The 26,904-nt window shown below is 37.6% G+C and overlaps 1 protein-coding gene across 17 annotated transcripts in view; it reads left to right on the top strand.

The window, feature by feature from the left end:
• DMD (dystrophin) overlaps positions 1 to 26,904 on the top strand; it is a 2,248,405-nt gene that overhangs the window by 1,046,153 nt on the left and 1,175,348 nt on the right. For all 17 annotated transcript variants that reach the window (XM_070067426.1, XM_051827673.2, XM_051827679.2 and 14 more), the window contains one exon: positions 13,102 to 13,274. In XM_070067426.1, coding sequence (XP_069923527.1) covers positions 13,102 to 13,274 — 173 coding nt within the window. The remainder of the gene's footprint in view (positions 1 to 13,101; positions 13,275 to 26,904) is intronic.

The raw sequence follows: 26,904 nt of genomic DNA, 5'->3' as shown, positions 1-26,904 counted from the left end.
CTACTCATAAGCAAGTTCAACTCAACTTTTCCCTTCAAATCAGCAAATAATTAAGGCCCAAGTGATATGTTTAACTCTGTAAGAGATAGTAGAGAAATATGATTTGATTCCTATGCTCCAGGTATTGGTAGCATTATTGAATATACATGTCATAGTTATTTAAGCAAGTTATAAAGTAATAAAGTCAAGGACATAGCCCAAGCTAAAGTATGTATCATAAGGCATGAGTGTAACTGAATCCTTGAAGAGGAGAAATCAATGTATAAAGGAGAAACTGAGAAGAATTTTACTTACATAGAGAGGGAAGACAAGTTGAATTTTGAAAATAATTAGAATATTGACAAGACCAGTAGCTAAACTTATTGTTTAATATGGTCCAGGAAATGTTCTAAATGATTTACTCATAGTAACTCATGTTATCATTATATGAGGAAGACACTATTATTATAATCATATCCTGATAGAGGAACAGAGGACCACAGCAGTTATACAACTTGCTCAGGTGAGATAGTTTGTAAATAGCCTAGTTGGAGTCCTTCCCTGATGGTTTAGCTCCAGAGTTTCTGCTCTTAACAGCTATACTGTCCAGCTGCTTAATGCTGGAAACATTTTCAAATGTAGAGTAACAGTGTTAGTGAAGGCAAAAAATTGTGTCAGAGGGATGTGTCTGGAGGATAACAAAGAGGTTGCCCTCCCCAAACAAAGGTGTCTTTGCTGACAAAGTATTTGGAGAGCAAAGTAGATGAAAGCTGTAAATTCCACTTTATTTTGTAGTCTTGGATTCCTGATAAATGAGCTTGAAATTTTCCAAAAACTAAATTGATGGATTTTGGTCTGGGATAACTCTTAATGTGGCAGGGTCAGTTGGAGACAAGGAAAACTAAAGAGATAAAAATGTATCAAAGAGATATTGTGTTAATCCTAGGTAGGCCAATTTAGAAACCCTACCCTTTATGTGACTTAGTGTGCCAGAGGAGAATATCCTAAACCCCTAGCATCCTAGACCACCCACTTTGATTTGTCAACATCCAGTGTTGTGGACTGCATTTCCAGATATATGTATCTCTGGCTAATTACATACAATAATTGGTTAAGGAAGAATTTTCAGGAAGTTATGTATAATCCCACCATGGCAATAAAACCATGTCTCTGAGTTTCCACAATCCATAGGCTGGGATTCTCTCCCTGCACTTTCTTCCTACTCCACTGTTTCTGATAGCCCACAAACACTTTGATATAGCCTTAAACAAAATAAACCACCAAAATGTCAACTCTCTCCTCTATTGGGCCCTATTGACAGTGAATCTATGCCACCATTTTGACATCTATATTATACCATTTCCCACTTCAAATAAATGATTATTTTGTATCAAGGATCTATACATCACAAAAATGTCTAAGATCATCAGCAGAAGTGAGGTTAAAGGACAGAGTACTTATAAAATACCAATCCTTTGTGAGAAAATGTGGGAAAATATGCAAAACAATCCAAAAGTTAGGTCTCTAGTCCATACTTCTCTCTGATACATACATCTATCTGATATATCCACAATGGAAGTATAGCAAGCGTCTTGCACTTCACATGACCCAACCGGATATATCCTAACTTTGTCTCCCAGGACCTGATCTTGCAATTTTCTGTGCCATGCTTAATGACAGCTACCTTCTTCCAGTTACTCATGGTAGCACTCTTAGTGTTATCCGTGAACTCTTTCTATCAACACCCACACAGTTGGTCTAGAAATTCTATAGGCTCTTCTACTTTAAGAGGGGATCTAGAATTCCATCCTGCTACCATTCCGATCAAACCTGAATCAACTTCAACGTAGATGAATACAGCTGGCTGTTAACAGGTTTCCCTGCTTCCTCTCCTGCCCTACACAGAGACTACTCAGTTCTTGTATCCTCAGGATATAAAATGTCCCTGGCACATGATAGGTATTCAATAAGTATGTGTTTAATAAATAAATGAAGGCAGAGGAGTCGTTCTCAGTGAAGTAGAGGGAAATGTGAATGACAGCATCTCTAGGAAGGCAAGGACTGTTTGAGGAAGGCTCTGCTTAACCGTGTTGAATGCTGCAGAGGAAGAAAAAGGAACAATGATGGAACTATTAGTGAGCTAGCAAACAGAAGTGTACTTCAGGAAGTAAATATTATAAAATGTGAATTATAGATGCTTCTAGCCATCCATGATGCATTCAGAAAAATGAAAACTGAGGAATCACTAGAAAGCAATTTGATCATTTCTTTTTAAAAATGAACTTCAGTATACTTCAAACCAGAATATTTTGAGATATAGAAGTCACTTTCAGAGGAAAATATAATGAAATCTTTTAACTTATGTTTCCATATAACTAAAATGCTATCTCATTTTAAGAATTTTTTTTTTTTTACTTTTTAAGAGAATTCTGAGAAATTTGGAAATATTTTATTAATGAAAATCTCTAGTAGCTAATTTATCAGATTAATGTGCCTGTATGCATCTTATGATTGACATATTATTTAAAATATTAATTTGGAAAGAGTTGTATACTCATAAATGTATATATTGAGCTTATTGCTTGGTCAAAAATACAGGAGTGAAGATACTTATATGTTATAGTATATGTATTTAGTAATTACATGCTAAAGTTTTAAGTCAGTGCTGAATTGAATTTTATATTTTGACATGTAAGATATCCACTTATTTTCATGACTACATAAAAGTTGTTACTTTAAATATCAGAAACCATACTAACACATTCAGTGCTTTTTGGGAAATGCGGAACTTTGATGTTAGTAGGAATTCAGTAAATTATTTTTAAATTTCATCAGCAATGATGAACAATAAGTTTGATATTTCAGATATCACTATTCCCAACATTAGCCCTGTTCAGTTTCTTCAATATGTCCTTTGATATTTATGTAACTAGGTTGACCATTTAGGTAGACTTGCCCTATAATGAAACACTGTGTCAACAAACAAGTCATTTTACATTAAATGGAAGAACACTTAAATAATAGAAATCTACCTCTAATATTAGAGAAAAAAATAGTTAAATTAATTGTTACTTGAGAACTTCATCTCAACCTGATTAGTTGACTAATAGGTCCCTTGTTTGGTACCCTAGATAAATTGTAGTCTCTAGTTTCTTTTTTTAGTCTATTGAAGAATCAAATTCCACAATATTTGTATAAACAAATCTTTTGTAGGTTCAAATTATTTGTGTGTAATTCCCCTTTAATATTATTCCCTTTTAAAAGGATATTTTTCTATTGAAATCTTTATTTTTCTATCTCAAATGTAAGGCCTATATTGCCGTATCTATGTTATCAACTCCTTTTTTGTGGTTTTTTTTTTTTTTTAAACTTTTATTTAATGCATATAAATTTCCAAAGTACGACTTATGGATTACAATGGCTTTCCCCCCATACCGTCCCTCCCACCCACAACCCTCCCCTTTCCCACTCCCTCTCCCCTTCCATTCACATCAAGATTCATTTTCGATTATCTTAATATACAGAAGATCAGCTTAGTATACATTAAGTATGGATTTCAACAGTTTGCTCCCACACAGAAACATAAAGTGAAAAATAATAGATGATTTTTTAAAATGATGATGAAATCAGAGCAGACCTATTGTCATGTTTAATCCCAGTGAGAGTCAAGTTGGGAATTGATAATTTTTTTTTTTTTTTTTTTTTACAGAGGATCAGTTTAGTATGCATTAAGTAAAGATTTCAACAGTTTGCACCCCCATAGAAACACAAAGTGAAATATATTGTTTGAGTACTCGTTATAGCATTAAATCTCAATGTACAGCACATTAAGGATAGGGATCCTACATGAGGAGTAAGTGCACAGTGACTCCTGTTGTTGACTTTACCAATTGACACTCCTGTCTATGGCATCAGTAATCTCCCTATGCTCCAGTCATGAGTTTCCAAGGCTATGGAAGCCCTCTGAGTTCTCCGATTCTTATCTTGTTTAGACAAGGTCATAGTCAAAGTGGAGGTTCTCTCCTCCCTTCAGAGAAAGGTACCTCCTTCTTTGATGGCCTGTTCTTTCCACTGGGATCTCACTCGCAGAGATCTTTTGCCAGAGTGTCTTGGCTTTCCATGCCTGAAATACTCTCATGAGCTTTTCAGCCAGCTCCGAATGCCTTTAGGGCTGATTCTGAGGCCAGAGTGCTATTTAGGTCATCTGCCATTCTATGAGTCTGCTGAGATTCTCACTTCCCATGTTGGATCACTCTCCCCTTTATTTACTCCATCAGTTAGCGTTAGCAGGTACTAGACTTGTCTATGTGCTCCCTTTGACTCCCAGTCCCTTCACCATGACCAACTGTGAACTGAAACTGATCACCTGGAACAGTGAGATGGCATTGGTACATGCCACCTCAATGGGATTGAATTGGAATCCCCTGGTATGCTTCCAACTCCACCACTTGGGGCAAGTCAGCCTGAGCATGTCCCAAATTATACATCTCTTCCCTTGAGTTATACAAGTTTCATGTATTTCATATATACAGATGTAGGACCATAGTCACTTTCCCTCCTACCCTCCTTCCCACCCACACTCCAACCCTTCCTCCTCTTCCCTCTCACATTCCCACTCTTAATTTTCTTTCCGAGAAACCTTTTATTTAAGGTATACAAACTTCATGCATTTCATAAATACAACTTTGGGAACATAGTGATTCTTCCCAGTATACCCACCCTCTCACCTGCACTCCCATCCTTTTTCCTCCTCCATCTCCTATTCCCATTCTTATTTTACTAAGATCCATTTTCAATTAACTTCTTACACATAAGATTGATTCTATACTAAGTAAAGAGTTCAACACATACTATGAAAAAAACATGTTCCTCAACAGTCTAGACAAGGGCTATTTAAAGTTGATCTCTCTCTCTTTTTCTTTTTTCATCTGAGAGGAGGCTTGATCAGTTCTGTTGGTGTAGTCTCATGTTCACCTCCTCTCCTCCAAGGAGACCAATGCCTGGGCACTAGCCCCAGTAGGTACAAAATTCTGTGCTGCCACAAGAACCACACAAAGGATCCCAGCAGTCCTCTGTGTGAGCATGGATTCCACACACATGACCTTCACCAGACAATCAGGGAGCTCAGAGGATGTGGAGCCTCCCACAGTGACTGCCCAAAGTCCAGCCACACCCTGCTCCCTCCCATGAAGCCACAGTGTTTCACAGTCCCAGCAAAAAGGCTCCCGCAGTCACAAGCACCCAATCCTGCTGTCAATTCTCCCAGCCAGACTTGGGTGTCTCCTCTTGGCTGGTTGCTGGGTGCACAGACAGAAGCTAGCACAGCTGTTACATACGTCCAAAATGGTACCCACTGTCTCTCAGCTAGCTACCGATGCCGTTGTCAGGTGGTCGGGGAGAGAGAAGCATGCCCCCTTTCTTTTCCTCTATTTTGGCAGGTACACTGTCCCCCACAAGGCTCCAAGCCAGACTCATACCAGGCTCTCCCAGCAGCATTACTGCCAATGAATTGGTGCCGCAGTTTGGCCTCACCTCACTTTCCAAAGCTGGTGCTGAGGCTCTTGGATTCTGGGGTCCTGAGTTGTGTGCATCCACACCCTCCATGTAGATCCATGGTGTCCCTCTAATTTGTGTAGAGTTTCCTCTGAAGTTTTCTCCCTAACTCTTCTTGAGATTGTACTCTTTCCACTTTGTTGTTGTTGTTGTTAACTATCTTCCCCTAGACTAGAGCAGTAAGCTCTCCCTAGTCTACCATCTTGGAATCCCCTCTCACCATACACTAAGTAAAAGAGTTCAACAAGTAGTAGGAAGAGAGAAGGAGGAAAAAAAATTCTTCCTCAACAGAAGAGATAAGGGCTATAAGCAATTATCTATTCTCAGAATGTCTGTTTCACTCCAATAGATTACATTTCAGGTACTCTGTTACCTCAGATCAGGGAAAACATAGGATATCTTTCTTTCTGGGACTGGCTTATTTCACTAAGTATAATGTTTCTAGTCGCATTCATCTTGTTGCAAAAGTTAAGATTTCATTTTTTTTATACATCAGTAGTACTCCGTAGTCTTCATGTGCCATAATTTCCTTCTCCAATCAACAGTTGGGTTGAATCCATACCTCAGCTATTATTAATGGTTCTGCAATGAACACAGGAGTGCACATAACTCTTTCATGTGCTGATTTCTTTTGGTTTGGGTAAATTCCCAGGAGTGGGGTGGCTGGATCATATGATAGGTCTATATTCAGATTTCTGAGGTATCTCCATACTGTCTTCCACAGTAGCTGCACCAGTTTACATTCCCACCAACAGAGGACTAGGGTACCTCTTACCCACATCCTTGCCAGCATTTGTTGTTTGTTAATTTGTGTATGAGAGCCATTCTAACTGGAGTGAGGTGAACTGTCACCATGATTTTGATTTGAATTTCCCTGATGGTTAGTGCTCCTGAGCATTCTTTCAAGTGACTGTTGGCCATTTAAATTTCCTCTCTTGAAAAATGACTATTAAAGTCCTTTGCACGTTCCTTAACTGGATTGTTTGTTTTGTTGTTGTTGAATTTCTTGAGCTCTTTATAGATTCAGGATGTTAACCCTTTATCAGTTGTATAGTTTACAAAGATTTTCACCTATTCTGTTGGTTGCTTCTTTATTTGCTAAGTGTTTCTTTTGCAGTGCAGAAGCTTCTCTACTTGATGTAATCCTGTTTGTCAATTGTAGCTTTAATTATCTGTGCTTTGGTGTGTTTTCCAAGTTGTTGTCTATGCCAATGTATTGTAGAGTTTCCCCCGATGTTCTCTAGTAATTTGATGGTATTGGGTCAGAAATGTAGTTCTTTAATCCATTTTGAGTAGATTTTTGTGTAAGATGTAAGGAATGGGTCCAGATTCATACTTCTGCTCATGGAGAGCCAGTTTCCCCAGAACCATTTGTTAAACAGAGTGTCATTCCTCCATGGATTTTTAGCTCCTTTGTCAAAAATATATCAACTCAGGGCCAGCGCCATGGCTCACTTGGTTAATCTTCCGCTTGCAGCGCCGGCATCCCATATGAGTGCCGGGTTCTAATCCCGGTTGCTCCTCTTCCAGTCCAGCTCTCTGCTGTGGCCTGAGAGGGCAGTGGGGGATGGCCCAAGTACTTGGGCCCCTGAACCCACATGGGAGACCAGGAAGACACACCTGGCTCCTGGCTTAGGATCGGTGCAGCGCCGGCTGTGGCGGCCATTTGGGGACTGAACCAACAGAAGGAAGACCTTTCTCTCTGTCTCTCTCTCTCTCACTGTCAATAACTCTACCTGTCAAATAAATAAAAAAAATCAACTCATTTTTAAACAACAAGCTTTTCAAATAGAAATATGAATTGAAACAATATGGTTCATAAATTTCTGTGTTTCCTTACTTCAGAGAGTGTCGCTCCCCCTCTTCGTGGAGGAACAACACAGGACCCTGTGCTGTTCTTTCGTCTGCTCGGCCCTTCCCGGGTTTGCTGCTGGTTCTTCCCGGGTTGGCTACCGACCCTTCCACCTCCGTGGAAGGGCGGTTCCCCCTGCCACTTTCCCCACTTCCGCGGGGGAGCGGCACACCGCCGGCCGGCTCTCTCGGGGGCTGCTCAGATGTTCCTCAGGTGTTCCTGGTGCATGTTGTCTCTCTCCTCCTTTATAGTCCTCTTCCACCAATCCCAGCTCTGCTACCCACACGCCGAGTACGCTGCTCTCCTCCAATCAGGAGCAGGTCCTACAGTTTATTGGTTGAACTGGAGGCAGCTGTGTAGAAGCTGTTTCTCCTCTCCCAGCGCCATATTGTGGGAAAGCAGATGCATAGAATAAGTTAATTCGAGTAACAGTCTATTCCGAGTTGCTCCCAGTTGCTCCCCACAAGAGAGTTATGGCATATTCCAGTTGTGAACACTATATATAGTATACACCACTATATAATTTTTCTGTATTCATAATTCATAAATCAGGATTGTGTTTAACTAGCTTGATACTGTAGACTAGCATTGCAATGATGGTATTTTTAAATACGTAACATATAAATTACAGTATAAATGCATTCCAGAAGTTAAAATATCTTATTTATATATTTAAAATTTTCTTTTGTAGAAAGACTGTCTAAAACATATTACAGATTTCCGTGGGGGCAAGTATGAGAGGCCAATTTAGAGGCACTTGTCAGCTTTGAGATGGGAGTTGACTAAAAAGTGGGTACTTTATCGTTTTGACATCATATTTTCAGATAAGATTAAATATTCAGGAAGAGAAATGGATATACTATATTCTGTACTAATCCTAAAAAGTTTTCTATCTTCATGGTAACTATAGGAAGTTCAGTTTTATTTTTAGAGGGTCAAAATATAAAGATCATTTATTTCTAGACAAACTAAAATAAAATAGTAGAACTCTAAGAGAGCTCATCTCTGGCTTTAAACTATGGGAAGTTCTACTAAATTTTCTTTGGCACATATACCATTTTTCTGTGTGCAATGCCTGAGTAAGAGTATGTTCAGGAACTTAAAAAGGATTTCCTGGATTCCAGCCAGTTTTGACAGCATTCTCTGAGAATGCACCAAGGATCTACTATCTAGGTATCCAGGGAGTATGACATCCCCTGCCCTAGTTTTTGCTTTTCTCATTTAAGATAGAAAACTTTCTTGCCTTTGCAAAATGCTGCCCAGTATTGCTAAATCCACTCCTAACTCAATTTTGAGCAATTTCACTGCTTTCCAGAAAATCAGCTCTCCAGAGACTCAGATTAAAATCTGGAGGTTTTGCAAGTTCAAATTCTCAGTATTTTTGTCTGTGTCTGTGTGATATTCATGCACATGTGCACTGACAAAAATCCCACATCAAAACTATAGCTAGATGACTTTCATATTCTGATGGGGAAGATATTCCTTTCCTTCTCTTAAATTTGTCCTCCATAGATGTGGTCAGCTGTAGATTGTAAACATTTGGGTTCCCATTGAATTGTAAACTATGGCTGGTTCCCCAGTGTGAATTTGACTACTGAGCCAGTCACTCTGCTGACTGATTGAAGTCAACTGGAGAACTTATAAGAGATATAGATCTTTGCCTTTGGACTTGCAGCCAAGCAGAAATGGAATCTATGACTTGAATCAGATCAAATTCTGATGAGGTCAGGCTTCCCAAGGCAAGTGAATTATCAGAAGCAGCAAAGAAGTCATGTTGGCACAATGTTTCTGGCACCTAACCTAATCTACCTCTTGGGATAGCCTTTAACATTCCATTCTAGGCCCCAGGCTTAGAGACAACTGAAGACAGTAATAAAATTTTGGGTTAATAAAGTAAAAAAATATCAAGAGCAACTTCAATCCAGTGGTTTTTAGAGCTTTGAGAATATATATCAAATTCACATATCTTTTTAAAAGTTTGAGTAATAACAATTTTTTTCAGTATTAATTTTTTTTTTCCAACAAACAGGTGTCTGAAGTCAAATACAGGAAACTGCAATGTAGTTTAAGCTACTTTCTATTTTATCATGAGAGGATGACAGTGAAAGTCTGTCTTGTGTGTGTGTGTGTGTGTGTGTGTATTCTATTTTAACATGCTGAAATTGTTCTTGATAAGGTCACCATTAAACTCTTAAATTGACAAAGTTGAATTTTATTCCTCCTGGTCCTATTTTCATTTGACTTGTTCGCAGCTCCCTCCTCCTACCTGATTTTTTTTTGTCTTTAGGTTTGGAAAAACTTTTCTTTTCCTCCTAGCTTTTTATTTTCAAAGATTTATTTATTGTATTTATTTGAAAGGCAGAGTTGGGCCAAAGCCAAGGGCCAAGCACTGGGGCATCTTATGCTGCTTTCCCAGGCGCATTATCAGGGAACTGGCTTAACCCAATATTATCATAACATCCTCCCCTTCCCCGTGAGGTTTGACAGCAGTGATTCTTTGGGCATAGTTAGCTCTAGCCACTGTCCCTAATTTCCAGAAAGTTACCACCAAGGAAACTTTCTGCTCACTCTTTTCACTCTAATAACCTTCCTGGATCAGTTTGACAATCTCTCATGCTATTGAAATATATGTAGTCTGATGATAACCAATCCTAGATATAAAACTGGTAGAAGACAGTTTTAACCTATATTCCTCCAGATGAACAAATTCACAGGATAATCTGTGTTGGCATGTCCACCTTTTCCTCAGATGGTAACTACCTGACCTGTCAGACAAGTACTTTTACCAGACTTAAATTGAGATCCTGAACAGAAAATAATGAAGGCTACCCATTATATGGTAGACATGAACTTAAAGATAATTTTAAATTTTATAAAAACTCTTTCTCCCATAGAAATTCATTCACATCATCCATAACCATTGTATTCTACCCTTTCTCTAGCCTGATATGCAAAGCCTAGTAAGAAAGTAACTTTTTTCTCACTTAGGTTCCCATTGTGAACATTTACTTTTACTTTTTACAACTGGCATTATTTATACCCTCACCAACTTGTACAGCTTAGTCCTTGCCTAAGGATAATTCTTTTGCACCATAGATAGGAATTCTTAGAATGAGACAGAAAACTCTCTTGAACTCCTCCCATAACCACTCTACTTCTGAATAGTATGATGCATGGAGTTTTCTTCAAAATCAGTCTCCTGGAAGTTATCAGGCCTGCAATAGACACTACTTATTGACTCTAGTCTCTAATTCCTACATGATTAAAATACTTCCCAATTTTATCTGAAAATAGTCAAGAACATTCCATTTATTGATATTGAATAAGATTTATATCTCTATTTATCTGTACAGGGTATGTAAGATCCCTGGATCAGAGAATAGATCATTAGACTTCTAAGAGCATCTTAGGGGCATATGTTTATCTGTGAGTGTAGGAGTTGCAGCACAGGAGATTTAAATGCAACTCTCAGAAGTTACATAACTCAAATACCACTTATACCAGGGAGAAAGAGAAGGAGAAAGGAGGAGAGGAAGAGGGAGAGAGAGAGAGAGATTGAGAGAGATTGATTTTGATGATTGTCATATTCTTGATTCACTGCTCAAATGCCTGTAACAGCTGGGGCTGGACCAGGCTGAAGCTGGGAGCCAAGAACTCAGCTCAGGTCTCCCACATGGGTGGCAGAGTCATGATTTCCTGGGCCATCACCATAGCTTCCCAAGATGTACATTAGCAGGATACTGGAATGGGGAGCAGAGCCAGGACTCAAACCCTGGGTCTCTGAGAATTTGAGCATCCCAAGAGACATTTTAACTGATGCACCAAACTGAGACCTTCCTTTATTTTTTAAATATTTTAAATTAATATAAATGGAACAAATTCATCTATATGGTTTTAAGAACATAATGATACTTGCCACCTTTTCTTCATTTACTCCCACCCTCCTCCCCCTCCTGCATTTCTTACTTTTCTTTTAATTTTGCGATGACATTATCACTTTTCTTTATAATCATCATAAGCTTAACCACCCACTAAATAAAGAATTCAACAGGTAGTAAGTAGAAAAACCACTGTTTCTCAAGAGTATAGACAGTGGCTATAAAAAATAATCAAATCTCAAAACAAAATTGATCAAATGAAACAAGCAGTGGGAGAGGACCCCATCCCCTAATTACCTTCACAGGATTAAACCAAAAGACCAGTAGACAACATTTTACAATATTTCTATCCAGTCATCAGTTAATGGACATCTAAGTTGGTTCCGATTCTTAGTTATCATGAGTTGAACTAGTATAAACGTGGGATACAGATAATTCTTTCATAATCTCATTTCATTTTCTTTGGGTAAATTCCAAGGAGTAGAATGGCTGGGTAATATAGATCTATTTTTACTTTTCTGAGGAATTTTCTTGATCTCTTCTGAAATGTTTGTACTAGTTTACATTCCTACTAACAGTGTATTATGGTACCTTTTTCTTCACATGGTCACCATAATGTGTTATTTACTGATTGACACCTACCCTTCTTTAGCCATACAGTAAATGAATTCTGTCAAGTCACTTTCTTAATCTTCTTTTTCAACATATACCTCTAGGGAAAGTATTTTTAGCACAGAGAGCAAAAAACACCAAAACTTTGGAGCAAGGGTATCATTGGCATACTTAAAGAACAGAAAGTCTAATTAGCCTGAAATGTTATGTATTAGGTGGAAACTGTGAAGAGATACGATTCAAATCATAAGTAACATACAGTGAAGTTAGATGGGATTTCATAGGCCATAGTAAAGATTATAGGTTTGATAACGAGCCATTGATGGGTTTTGAGAAGAGGAATTGTAATATGATCTGATTTATGTTTAAAAAGATACTTGTTGGTTGAGAGAAGGGCTAGACTGAAAGAAAGAGGGTCACATAGATCGATATTGCAAAAATCCAGGTGAGAGAGAATTATAGACAATATTAGAGTTTTAGTTAAGGGAGGTTGTGAGAAAGGGTCAAATTCTGCATGTGTTATGGGAGCAAAGTCAGTGAGATTGCCAACAATGTTAATACTAGATACTAAAAAAGCTGTGGATTATTCTAATGTAATCAAGTTGAGCAATTACAACTTGATATGGCATTTATTGAAATGGATGAAACTATGGGAGGAGAAAGATGGTGGTATGCAGTTTGGAAATTTTGGGGCCATATGAGTTTGAGATATTTTTGAGACATCTAATGATTGAGAAAGTAACTTGGATTTGTTAGTCTGATATTCAGAGACATATGGACTAGAAATAAAATTTTGAGTCTTTTATAGAGTATATTTGAAGCCATGATATAAAATGAGATGAATTATGGACAGAGAAGGAAAGAAGAGCAATTGTTGAGCCAGAACCCCCCAGTATTGATATCAGTAAGAGGAGAAAGATCCAGAAAAGAAGAGTAAAAGACAGGGGGCACTAATGTAGAAGAAAATTTATAAGAGTTTGGGTTATGGAAGTCCAATGAAGGCAAAAATGTTAAAATGTAGTGATTGATAAACTTTCATTATGAGATTTGTGAATTGCCTGAAGATTTGGGCATGTTCAGGTCAATGGACTTCAGGATTAATAACTTTAAAAGTCAACAATTAAGAACTACAAGATTATTAGTTGCTTCTGGATTATGTATGTTTATTTTTCCTCTTCTACAGACAGCTGATTCATTTCTTCTTGTTAAAAAATTTTAATATTTCAGAATATAAAAGAATGTATGCAACAAATCTCAGGTCGGATTGATGTAATTCACAACAAGAAGGCAGCAGCATTGCAAAGTGCTACAGCTGCGGAACGGGTGAAGCTACAGGAAGCTCTGGCCCAGCTTGATTCACAATGGGAAAAAGTTAACAAAATGTACAAGGACCGACAAGGGTAGGTAATACTTTCATTTTACTGAATGATTATACCTATTTTCAGGCAACTCTATAATTTATTTCATCATGCTCCTTGGGAAAAAGACAGATAGGGAGGATATGAGAGAATTGTTATTGGAAAAAGGTAAGTAAAGAACAAATAATCGTGAACATTTCGGACTAATAAACTGAATTATAGGAATTAGTCTGTACTGACATTAGCTTTGTGTTGGACTGTTACATCATCCTGTCATCTTTCAGGTAACAGGAAAGCAAGTTTGGTCATTTGATGGAGGTGGGATAAATAGTTGTATAAAATGAATTGTGTATCTTTTTCATTTTTATTCACATCTCATATTAGTGTCATATAGTCATCACTACTAATAACCCAGATCCAGATTCCCCTATTTTCTTTTTACCCAAACACCCTCTAGCTCTGCTATTCCTTCTAGCCACTAGCAGAAACCATCCTGTTTTCAGATGGAGTTTTTTTTTAAGGTCCCACATATGAAGGAGAATACTGTTAGTGACATATATGTCCTGTATATTTAAAGTAGCTGCACACCTTGGTTAATACATTTAAAGTATTACTTACCACCAAAATTTCATTTTCAGATTTGTATATTGGAGACTTGTATTTTATATTTTTCAATATCCCCACCCCCAACTTTCTTTGTTTATTTTTTGTTGCTGTGGAGAATTTCTTAAGGTAATTTAAAATCCTTTTTATTGCATACCTTAACTAAAATATTTATCTTTTGATTTAATTTCTCTTGTTTCTGGCAACTCTGTAATTTATTTCATCATTCTCTGTGGGAAAAAGGGAAGAAGTGAGAGAATTACTAGCATTAATTTCTATTCTTTCCAATAATTGTCCTTGCTTTGTTCCCAATTTTCTTTCATTCAGGCTTATTTCTCTAAAGTGTAGGAATTTCGGTTTTACAATCTCATTTCCACGTGAATGAAATCCAAATGTATTAATGAACTACAATGCCTTCACATGGCCCCAGCTCCTCTAGTTAGCCTCACTGCTTAGGACTTCCTGCCCGCCCTTCATACCCTGCAAGTTCTTCTCTAGCAATATTAAATTGAGTTGCATATCCCCAAGTGCTATTTGTCCCCTCTGGACTACCTGTTGTTCAGGTCTCACCGGAAATGGGATATTATTGTTAAAAGCCTGAAACTACTAGTTGATCAGAACATTTGGAAACTTAGATATTGTTTTACCATGAAAAGTAAAATAACACCAATAAATAATTTATGCATTTGCAAATGTTTCCAGACTTGGTGGCTAGCCTACAGAGTAGGTACTCTGATGTGAATTTCTCCTACAACTTACCACATAGTTATCACTTTTTTTTTCTTACTTTTCTGCCTCCTAAACACAAAATCTTTAAAGAAAATGCCTGTGTTTTATTTTGTCTGATGTGGTGAGGACTAGTAAGGTGTTGAATACAAAGTGGGTGTTTGTTAGATTTGGACACAAGCCTCCTCTGTGAAACCTGAGAATATTTCTCCCGTGGATGGTCTCATAAGTTTATCTCCGCTTACTTGTAAACAGCTGGACCCAGATTGCCTGAAGATAATCTTTATAAAAGAAAAGAAACTCAGCAGCACTGATAATATAATGCGAAAGACAACCTTGAACTTATACTTACCACCATGCCACACTTTTTCTCAGTATCTCACATTGAGATAAAAAGAGGGAGAAACCTCAAAAATCAAAAAGTGTTAGCTGTACTTCACTCAGCACAAGGTAGGAGGTGCCTGTAGATGCACAGCATCCACTGGTTACCCAATAAATGCCCAAGATAATTGAGTTTTGAGCATCTGCAGGCTACTGCAGAGGCATAAATGTCACCAGCCTCTTTTGCCCTGCTCATTCCACCAGTGGAATGTTCTTGTCTCTCTTGTGTTATTTCCTTCGTGAGTTAGTGTTTTCTCCCAGCATTGCAGGCCACCCACACTATCCCCGAATTACACTTTCTGGTTTGTGAGGCTTCTTCCTCTCTTCACTTGCAGCTTGACTAGTAAAGCCGGTAGACCTTCAACCCTAGTCTTAAAAAGAAAGCAGAAACCCTCTTGCCATTCCAAGGAGAGAGTAGCTGAAATCCTACCCCAAGTATGAAGACTTAATATTTCTTTTGTTTTTAAATTTTAATTGACACATAGTTATTGTAAGTATTTATGGACTTTTCCTGATTCTGGAAAAGTAAGGAAAATAAGAGAGCATTTCTAACCTTAGTAGATTCATTACTTCCTTACCCAGAGTCTGAAAGAGATTCTAATTTCATGTGAATTGCTCAGGGACTTTTCAATTTCCTGTGACTTTTTGTGTAAAGTAAAACTGTCTTAAGTAATTGCTTATGAGTATAGGCTCTAGAGTCCAGCCTGTCTTGGAATTATGACTTAACTGGTGACTGTCTATGTGTCCTAGAGCAATTTTCTTCACTCTTATGCCCCGCAAGCTTCTTATCTGTAAAACAAAATAAGAACAGTGTCTAAGTTATAAGGTTGTTATGAGGATTAGGTGATGTAATTCATGTAGAGTACTAATGGGTTGCTAACACGTATGTGATAATGGCTCAGTTAATGTTGGCTATTTTGATGATGAAAGCGATGGTCTTAAGGCTTTGGTAATTCATTCTTACACTCTTTCAAATTTCCCTGAGCACCACAGGGAGATGAATCACACTCAGTCTTCACTTTTAAGAATTTACTGGACAGCAAGGCGGTAAAATAAGAGTTGATAAATGTAAGCTATGCAAAGGGCAAGAACACATTCCTGGGGAATGGAATGGAAACATCTTTTTCTGACTCAGGGAAAAATTAGCCTATGTATTATTCCAGGGTCTGAGTTAAAATAACAGAAAGTGACTCTGGCTACCTTAGTTAAAATTACATAATTTACTGGGAGGATATTGGATGCCTCATGAAATAGAAATTATGAGATCCAGATTTAACAATGGTTAGAAACTATCAAGGAAAACCAAACTAGACATGTAGAAACCAACCCAGCATCAATACTCAGGTAGATCTGAATTATATACTTCCATCATGGCCACGGTCCACTGCTACCCCAGGGTCACTATTGCCATAGGACTTTGCTTACTATTACCACTGCCAAAAAGTATTTAACTGACTACTTTTGTGTCACTCATGCTTTGATTAAAGTCTTGTAGAAGCATCTAGTAATGCAGAGATTGGGTTTTTTGTCTGAAAAGGGCTGGTTAGTAAATGTTTCAGTCTCTTGCCGCTAATCAACTGCTATCTGAGGGTGAAAGAGACTGTAGATAATACATGATGTACAGGCATGGCTTGTCTCAATGAAACTGTTTACCACAATAGATGGCAGACTGCATTTTTTTAAAGATTTATTTATTTTATTTGAGAGGCACAGTTCCAGAGAGAGGGAGAGACAGAGACAAAGAATAAGATCTTCCATCCACTGGTTCACTCCCCAAATGTCCATAATGGCTGGGGCTGGACCTGGCCAGAGCCAGGAGCCAGAAGCTTTATCAGGGTCTTCCACGTGGGTACAGGGACTCAAGCACTTGGGTCATCCTCTGCTGCTTTCTGGGGCACCTTAGCAGGGATCTGGATTGAAGTGCCGCAGCCAGGATATAAACTGGCACCCATATAAAATGCAGGTATCACAGGCAGGGGTTTAACTCACTATACCACAATGCCAGCCCCACAGGCTGCGCTTTGATGGAGAACCGTAATTAATCACTCTTGTTATAAGGCAGGCTTAGGTCACAGGACTAGATCCTAACTTACAAGAGACTAGGAAAATAAATAGCTAGAATTGGGTCTATATTGCAATGGCAGTCAGAACGCTGTGTCTCATCAAGGCCCATACACTGGCAGATTCTTAAACATTTGGAGAGATTTAGAAGGTATGCATTCACAGATAGACAAATGCCCAGTACAGCCTTCACATTGGAGTCTTAACAAAAATCTGCTGGTTTTTTGAATAAGCCAACTTGATTTTAAATCAAAATACTCTGAAGCAGAAAGAAGGGATATATGGGTACTTTCTCATTTATGATCCACAGATGATTATGTATTAATCAGATACTACCACAGTAATGCTGTAGTATTAGTTACCACAAAACTTGATGAATTAAAATAGTGATATTTAGGTTGCTTATTGTTTATCTGGTCCAGTCTGGGCTTGTCTCAGAAGCTCTCTTTAATATGTAAATTTTGTTGAGCTGGCCTCCAGAATGCATTGGGATTGAGGTCTGCTACATATAGCTTTACTCAGGGCCTAAAATGAAGGGTCAGTGGCATAGTCTACTCAAAATTGATAACCGGAGCAAAAACCAAGCCGAACTTCCCAAGGGAATTGTGCCCTATGCTGGTCCTGTCAAGTCAACTGGAATTCCTTTGACCAAAGCCAATCACATGGCCAAGACTTTTATCAATATAATGGAGAAGTGATTTCCTACAGTGCAAAGGGAAAGACATGAATATTTTCTGAATAACAATCCAAAATGTTAGAGATAGTTAACAATCAATAATAAAGGCTATTTTAATCATTTATTTGTTTTGAAGGGCAGAGGGACAGATGCAGAGATAGAGAAAGAGATCCTCCATGCACTGATTGACCCCCAAATGCCCACAACAACAGGGGCAAGGCCAGCCTAAAACCAGTAGCCTGCAACTCAATCTGGGTACCTCTCACAAGAGTGGCAGGTGCACAACTACTTAAGCCATCAATGCTGCTTCCCAGGGTGCACATTAGCAGGAAGCCTGGGTGGAGTAGAGAGAGGGGCCAGGACTCAAACCAAGGTTTTCACATACAGAATGTGGGGATACCAACCAGGGTCTTAACCACCATGCCAAAACCCACCCCAGTAATACATTTTTGCAAGAAAACTAATTTTAGTTTCTTCATTTTGCAGGGAATAAAACTAAATCCTCAAGATATTATGTGACTTGTCCAAACAAGAGGAAATAGACAATCTGAATATATTTTATCATATTTAGCTCTAACAGATTTCCATATTTTAATCATAGTAAGTTACAAAATTAGAAAAAAATACATTATATTCTCAACATTCCCAAAGTATAAATTCTGAGACCATCATCAATCACTAAATTTATGAATATTATAATGGCAAAACTCACTTTTATTAAATGTCATGAAGTAAAACAAGTATTACTCTTTAGGTGAGGGCAAAAGGGAAATTAAAATCCATTCTGCCTTCTGACTGTTCACTCACTATCTAGGAGACTGTGTCCATATCTGTCTTCCCAGCATATATAATTTCAATATGTCTCTCGGCACAGTCACAGATCTACAAAATATTAAAGGCAACTCCATTTCATGGATATTCTTATTTTCACATGTAATCAACATTTAAGGCACAAACAGCAGGAACTTGTGAATAGATATACATATATGTAAGAGAAATATTTACCTTCATGGAAAATTAACATCATTACTAAATTATTCTCACATTTTCATCTATTTCTTGGTAAACTGCTCACTGCTTATAACATACCACTGCAGCAAACATGTAAAAGTAAAGAATTCAAAGAAAATCTATCTAGTATTCAAGAGAAAAAGCACTTTCCTTCTTTCAACAAAAATTTAAGAAAGGCCTGTTACATGTCAGCTGTGCTCTGCTGTCTTTACTTTCTTTCTGATAGTGAGTTTACTATCCTTAAAGCCATAATGAATGTGTCCCATTTTAAGAGAATTACTCCCCAGAGCCTAAAAGGATAGTAGAGTTCAAATTAGATAATAGATGTGACAGCAAGCACTGCAAATTACTACACAGCCATAAGATGACATTATTTTGTAATACAAATTTCTTGTCTAACATCACAAAAGGGGTGTTTTAAAATCAGTAGTTCTCATTGGAATTCGATTTATTTCATTTATTCAGATACTTTTGTGGCTCTCTCCTTTATATCAGCTATTAAATTCAAGATAATTCTGAGCTTCAGATAAGATCGAAAGATGAGATCAAGTGTATTGAATCCTATAGTAATGAATGTTTAGAGTTGAAAAAAATTTAAAAAAATGATAAGGAGAATAGTGTAATGGCCTTTTTAAAAATCTATTTCTATTGGGGTGGTGTAGTGGGTTAAGCCACCACCTGCAATTCTGGCATCCCATATGGGTGCCAGTTTGAGTCCTGGCTGCTCAACTTCTGATCTAGATCCCTAATGGTGTGCCTGGGAAAGCAGAGGAAGATGGCTCAAGTCACAGAGACCCTGCACCCACATGGGAGAAAAGGATGAAACTCCTGGCTCCTGGGTTTGGCCTGGCCCAGTTCCGGCTTTTGGAGCCCTTTGGGGAGTGAACCAGCAGATGAAAAACCTCTCAGTCTTTCTCTCTCCCTCCTTCCCCATGGCCCCGTGACTCTGTCTTTCCAATAAAATAAATGAATCTTTACAAATCAGTTCTACCAATGATACTTGACAACATAAATGAAATATTGACAAAAATTATGAGCTCTGTGTTATATAAAATAAGTCAGACATAAGAAGATATATATTTTATGATTCCATTTTTATACAACTCAGAAAGGCATATTGGGAGGTCCAGGTCAGGTGGTTAACTTTGTGATGAGTTTTGATTAACAGGGGCGGGAACGTGTTTCTACAGTATGAATAATATCTTGGTTTTTGTTCTGGCTGTTAGATGCATTGATGTTTTACCTTTAAGAAGGTTCATGGAACTGTGTGCTTGTGATATATGTACTTTGTTTAAATGCTGCTCTAAAATTAAATTTACAGTGAAATTTTATATGTAATAACTACTTTTAAGTATAGGAAGAACATAAATAAGAATATTTTGAGAAAAATAATGAATTTATTTGTAGGAAAAGCATACTGCATGTTCTATTTTGGGCATTCCACCATGGACCCCTGAGCACTTTATCAGTGCCCAATACAGAATCTCAGTAAGTCTGAGAGCACCACTGCTTTACAGGATCATCATCATTCTGGGATCACAATGCCATGTCAATGAGAAGCTGAAGGTGGGAAAGCTGAAAGCTGCTTCCCAAGACATCTCTCCATTATTTGGTTTCCTCAGTGCCACGCCCACAGTGTTAAAGCATTTATGGACTCTATCTAATATTTTTACCGAGTGAAAGAAAGACAACAAAAGAAAGAAAAAGAGGGAAAGCAGGAGAAGAAACAAAATAATTCTGTTTTAAGGAGAAAGTGCCTCCCTCAGTTATCTCTATGTTCAAACTCTAGGGAACTAGCAAATAATCCTGAAAGGCTCCTCCTAATGCAAACATTCCATAAGCATTTGCTATTTCAGTGTAATTTTTTCTATTGGTCATTCACTAATTCTTTTTATTTCCTGTCAAGGTGAGTGGAATAACCCCACAGTGTCCACAGAGGGAAAGAGTAATACACTAAACCTCATGTCATCACCATACAGTTGTACCCTTTAACGTATGAGCTGTAGAGGCACAGATGCATAATCTGGGAGCTTTTCCAGAATTGTTTGTTCCTAAATGAGACATTCAGCTATAGCAGCATCAGCAGCCTCTTCTATTTGTCACAATGCCATATGTAGTTGGGAATATGCAGGATACGTACATACAGAATGCTGTCAACTCAGGAAAGATTAACATTGCACTATTAGAATTAGTCTCTACCAAATTTGGAGATTTAAATGCAAGATTGAGTTTTCATCCTTTTCTGAAGTAGAAGTGTAAGTAGTAATTAGTTCCATTAGTTTCTGAACCTTGGTAGAATTAAGAAGAAAGGGCTAGGAAAAAATCATGTTCTGAATATGGAAAAGTTTACATTTCATTCCAAAATCATTATTTTACTGTCTGGATGAAAGAAATACTATGTATTCAATAATGGGGACTATGTAGAGAGATGTAATACGTAGGGAAAGATGTGATGTTTTCTGTTTATGTCCTACTCTTTTGACTGTTGAGACCACCATGTAGGAAAAGGCTTCTCTTTATTTGTTTTTAGCAAAAGTTCCCTTTTTGAAAATAATTTTTATTAAACAACTAATTAAAGAGAACTTATCACCACAGATATGGGAGGATATATTCTTATAAACAGAGACATAGACAAATTCACCTAACCACTGAAATTATTTAAAAATCTATTTTTAACCTTCATGGTTCCCCCCCCCCCCAATAAATATCTTCTTTGCTATCTGCTGCCTTATATTGGTCTAATTGACAGGTAGTATTTTATGGTCCTAGATGACACAAAACACCTCAATTTTGTTTGCTTGTATAATGTCTGGTATAATGCACGTGGATAATCAATATTACTTAATGATAAAGACAGTAATGAAAACCGTAATTTCACAGGGTCAACATGCCACATATGCCAGAAATAAATAATCATAAAATTTGAGAAAGGCAAATCTTTTACTAGATTCTCATTTTCCACAGTGTTTTCATCAAAGCTTATCCCCTATATTGTTTTTTCTGCCATTTCTAAATTGACTCATATTTCAGTTTAAGGCTCCTTCCTTTGGAATCCTGCCTTCCGTTTCATGCTGCTCTGTTAAAACATTTTCATTTTTGCCCAAACCCTTTATAATATAACCTAATCCCTAGCTATTGTAAATACCTCTCACTGGCCAGTCGTTGCACTTTGCACACCACTGAGAGAGCAGTTATGATCCAAATAGAGGAGCCTTTGTTTCCACCCAACAGCCCAAAGTGAACTGTATGATTTGACTGTTGAGGGCAATTACATGAATGTTTTAACACCAGAGGCAATGCTTTAAACTACAAAAGACTAACCTCATAAAGTTGTTGTTAGGAGCCGTTTAATTTTAGCATATTGAGTATACAGTACCAAACAGTCTCAGTAAAACAAGCCAGTTATCAACAACAGTATCCTTATCCCATAATTGTGATTTTCTGAAACTCTATTTAAAACATGAGTCTTTCAGGACATTAAGCCATTTGAAGTGAATACTAGCCCTGAATTTGTTTCCTTGTTTACTTATAATTTCTTCTGATTTCTTGTTGCAAGTGGGTGATGAAAGAATTAAGTTATGGAGATCTGTTATACTTACTTGGTGAAATTTCAAATTAAAAGTGCATGAAATAGAAGTTTGTTTCTGCCCATCAGCTTATCTTCTCATGTTCCTATTGGTAGTTCAAAACACTCAAGAGTTGCAGAGTGATTTGCTTTTTATGATCACCACTTCGTACAGGATCGTCTGCCTTATATCTTCAACATTCTCAGATTCTTATAAGTCTTTAAGTTCAGATAGAGTTTAGTTTAAAACTTGCTTCAGATATGAAATTGACTGGATATAAAAATCACATAATCTCAGAGTTAACCGTAGATCAATATCCTGAATGTTTTTCTCAAAGTAATTGAACCTTTTTGTTTCCCAGGGTGGTTATAAACATGCATTTCCATGCTTCGCCAGACCATTTTAGTTCTTCACTGTACAAGGGGACTATATTTACTTGTTATCCTAAATAAGCTTGTTTGTTTATTATTGTCAAAGGAGAAGGACTCTAACATAGAAACAGATTTTGTATCTATAGGACTGGCCTGATTTTGGAGATAAAACCTCCATTTGACTACTTAGTCTGATTCTTAGCTTTGTCAGGTCACACATAACCCTTCTCTAAATCTAAATTTTTCTCTTCTACCTAGAGTAGCTGAGTTTTTAAAGAAAAATTACTGTAAAACAAAACTGTGCTAAGTGTAATTTTCCCAAAAACTCTACTTTGCCAGTTTTAATGTGCTTTTTTAGCTGAGAGTAAGATAGCAATGCCTTCACTAAGACAGAAGTGTATTTCTTTTTCCTGAAATAGCTTGGGAGTAGCAAAGGCGTGATTACAGTGGCTCTGTTCATTCTTGCTTTCAACCCAGCTATCATTATATGGTGGACCCTCATCCACATGTTGCAAGATGCAGCTCTTGCCCCTCTACATTCCAAGAAGGAGATGGCAGAAGATGAGAAGGGACAGATTTTACATACCAATTGTCTTTTAAAGTTAAGAAGTTTCCTAGGTACTGCCACATTATACAAGGGATCTTCAAAATGTTCCTGATAAATGTGTATTATGAAAAAAAACATTAATTTCCAAATATTTTGCACCAAATTAAACTTACCTCTTTTTAAGAGAGAGAAAAAAAAAGAGAAAATGACATCCACAGCTAACATTTATGAATTCACTCCCCAAATGACTGCAATGACAAGGGCAGGGCCGTGGCTAAAGCCAGAAGCCAGAAATGCAACCCAGATCTCCTTTGAGCCATCACTGCCTACCTGCCAGTGTCTGCACTGGCTTGACACTTGGAATTGGAAGCGAGTTGGGAATCTAACCCAGGCATTCTGACATGGAAAGTAAGCATCTTAAGTAATGTCTTAACTGCTAGACCAAACACTTGCCCCTACACTTTTGTTTCACTTGCACCTTTCCGTGAACTTCTTAAAGTACTTGCAAGTTCCTTGCTTGCTTACAGGAGCTAATGCTGCTTCTTTTTTTTTTTTTTTCAGAAGTTGAATTGTAAATTATTGAAATTTGATCAGTAACTTTGGCTTCCTAACCCCTCAAATAAATACTTTAAAACAATGATCTAAGCCTAAAGGTAAAATTATGAAAATGCACTGAAACTTCAGAGCATTCCTTACCTTTCCCGGCCATGGAAGATGGCCTTTGCATAAGATAAAAGGGCTTCCTTTTTAGCAGCACCTCTTTGCCAGGCATGGAGTCACTTACACCTATCATTGCATTTTCAGGGAAGTCTTATTTTACAGATGAAAAAATTGAGGTTTAGAGAGAATAAATAATTTAAACAAGAAATGTATGCCAGAGCCTAAATTTTACTTGAGTTATGAACTCTCATCTGCTTCACCCCTTTCTTCCAAGGCATTTTGCATAGGATTTCTTAAGCTTAAGGATTAGGTTCTTCTTTCCACATGTTATTTTTTAGTAGCAGCAATGCGGATACACATAAAAACTTTTTAAGAGCTCTTGTATCTTAAACCACAGTGCCTAAAAAGATGTTTAAAATTCAGACGGTGGTGTTTTCACGTTCAATATCAGAAGAAATGGATTGTGATAAAATAAGATGCCTGGCAAGCCAAGTGGTAAAGGATCTTTTGAAGTACTTGAGGATCTCTGACTTGTTCCTTAGCAAAATTCTACTCCTTGTTCAAGACCCAATGCAAATATCACCACTTGGAATCCTTCATGGTTTTAATGATTCCATTTACTAGATTCTTATAACTCTGTTCATATATTTCTCTGTTATAATCTTATCTATGCAGATATGTACAAATCTCTCTAATTCAATAGAAGTTTTGTGTTTACTAAATAGACTATACCATGCACCTTTTGTCACCACTGAACCAAATACAATGTGATTCCATGGTAGCTTCTCAATACATGTTATTTTTTTTATTGATGAGCCATTAAATGTACATGATAAACCACACTCAAAAGTTGTAATAGATTGGAATGAATAAATTTCTTAAGAAACTTCTTCAAGGGTTGATGCTGTGGCGCAGCAGGTTAAGCTTCCATAACATCCCGTATGGGCACCAGTTCAAGTCCAGCCACTCACTTTCAATCCAGTTCCCTACTAATGCACCTGGAAAAGCAGCAGAAGATGGTCCAAGAGCTTGGGATCCTGCCACCCACACAGGAGACCATGATGAAAATTCTGGCTCCTGTCTTCAGCTTGGCGCAGCACTGACAATTGCAGCCATTTGGTGAATGAACCAGAGGATGGAAGAAATATCTTTCTCTATCTTCCCCCTCCCTCTCACCCTCCCTCCCATCTCTCTGTATCTATCTCTCTGTCTCTCCTTCTCTCTGTAACTCTGCCTTTCAAAGAAACAGATAAATATTAAACCAAAAACATGTTAAGAAACTCCTCAGTTAACAGGAACTACATTTCCATCAAATCCAAAAAATATTACTGTAAAGTAAATCTCCACATACTTACTGTCATTTTGCTTTAATAAGGACAAATTATGACTTTTAGATATGAAACTAGCAATATCTGGGACCTTGTTATGTTCTTCAAATTATATCACTTGTCAGATATAAATAGTGTCTCAGAAAAATATACCTGTTAGCCCCTAAAGTCGACGCACATTTCTGGTGGAAGGTTTTTGCTTGCTTGCTTGTTTTAACTTCTATTCTGGGGGGAAATTTGTTGTGATTACAAAGTTCTAACACTTGAAAAAAATCGGTTTACACTGAGACTTGCAAATTCTTGCCTCTGAGGCAATTTTCACAAGAATTATTTTCTTATTAGTTTTAGTTTATCCATGGACAGTCTCAAATTTCTCTTGAAAACGTCAGTTACCTCAAGGGAAAATGGCCCGTTGCAAGCCAAAGATGTGATTTTTGAGAGCTTTCTGCTTGAAACAACAAGTTCTTAAATATACTTTGTGGTTTCCTAGGATAGTTAGATCCTTATAAAAATGACAGTTTAAATGGAAATTTAAAAAATTCTCAGCCTTTGAATAATTTGAATATTTGAATAAAATTAAACTAATATTTTTTTTTCATCAAAGGTGTGTTTTTTCCTCTTAGTTTATCTGGAAATGGTTTATTTTTTCCTTTCCTTCATTTGTCTTTCTCTAACATTCGAAAATTTACCCTACCACTTGAAAACTAAAGATACTCACTCTGTGCCTTTTGTTTTAAAGGACTTTGAGGAGAAACAGATATAATTCTATAATCCTTATGGGTACTTTCCCTAAAATAGTAGCACCCTGACTAGGATGTAGATGCCAACTGTCATTTTTTTTCTTATCCCTTTTCCACTATTTCCCAGTAATGTGAAAATGTTCCAGGGTGGGTGTCTGTAGTACTTTACCAAAGTCTGCCAGTGTTGATCATAATTCCGTATAGCAAATACACCCCAAAATAACAATAGATAATTATCTCCATGTGCACAAGACTACTCAGAATCAACTCTTCTTCAGCCTCTGGAATGGTAGGTTAGCTGAATACGTCTGATTGGTGCGTCTCTGGATACCAGGTTGTAAGGGCATATTCTCCCATGGTAGAGTTCCCAGGCTCTCAGACAGGCAAGCAGCAATACATGATGATTCACATTTGGTAGTCAATGCAAGTATATCTCATTGCATTAGTCGTCAAAGTCAAGGGGCAAAGCAGTATGCTCTGCTCACTGTGAAGTCATAGCAAGGGTGTGGAGGTATAATACTAATGCACAATAGAATTGACCATTACAATTTTTAAAAATGCGTTCGTAGAAGAGTTATAGAGACAGAGATATAGAGCCTGAGAGACAGAGAGCTCCCATCTTCCAGTTCACTTTCCAAATGCCCAGTGATTGGGAGCAGGCTTGGCAAAAGCCAGCAGCTGGAAAAGTAATCCAAGTCTCCCCTGTGACTGACAAGAAACCATTTACTTGAGCCATCACCACTGCCTCCCAAGATCTGCAATAGCAGGAAACTAGAGTCAGGAACGAGATCTCATAGTGAACCCAGGTTTTGTGGTATGGGATCTGGGCTTCCTAACTGGTATCCTAACCAGTAGGCCCAATGCCTATTCCTAGCTGAACATTTTTGTTGGAACACAAGTGTGTGAGAAAGCCCAATCTGCTGCTTGTTGTTCCACTTGGAAATGTATTTGGAATCCATTTCTCCACAAGTTTTCTCTTTAATTTAGTGTCAGAATATCCTT

The sequence above is a fragment of the Oryctolagus cuniculus genome, chromosome X, assembly GCF_964237555.1.
Source record: "Oryctolagus cuniculus chromosome X, mOryCun1.1, whole genome shotgun sequence".
Lineage (NCBI taxonomy): Eukaryota > Metazoa > Chordata > Mammalia > Lagomorpha > Leporidae > Oryctolagus > Oryctolagus cuniculus.
Note: the sequence above shows the minus strand (reverse complement) of the source record. Positions and strands in the feature narration are given on the sequence as shown.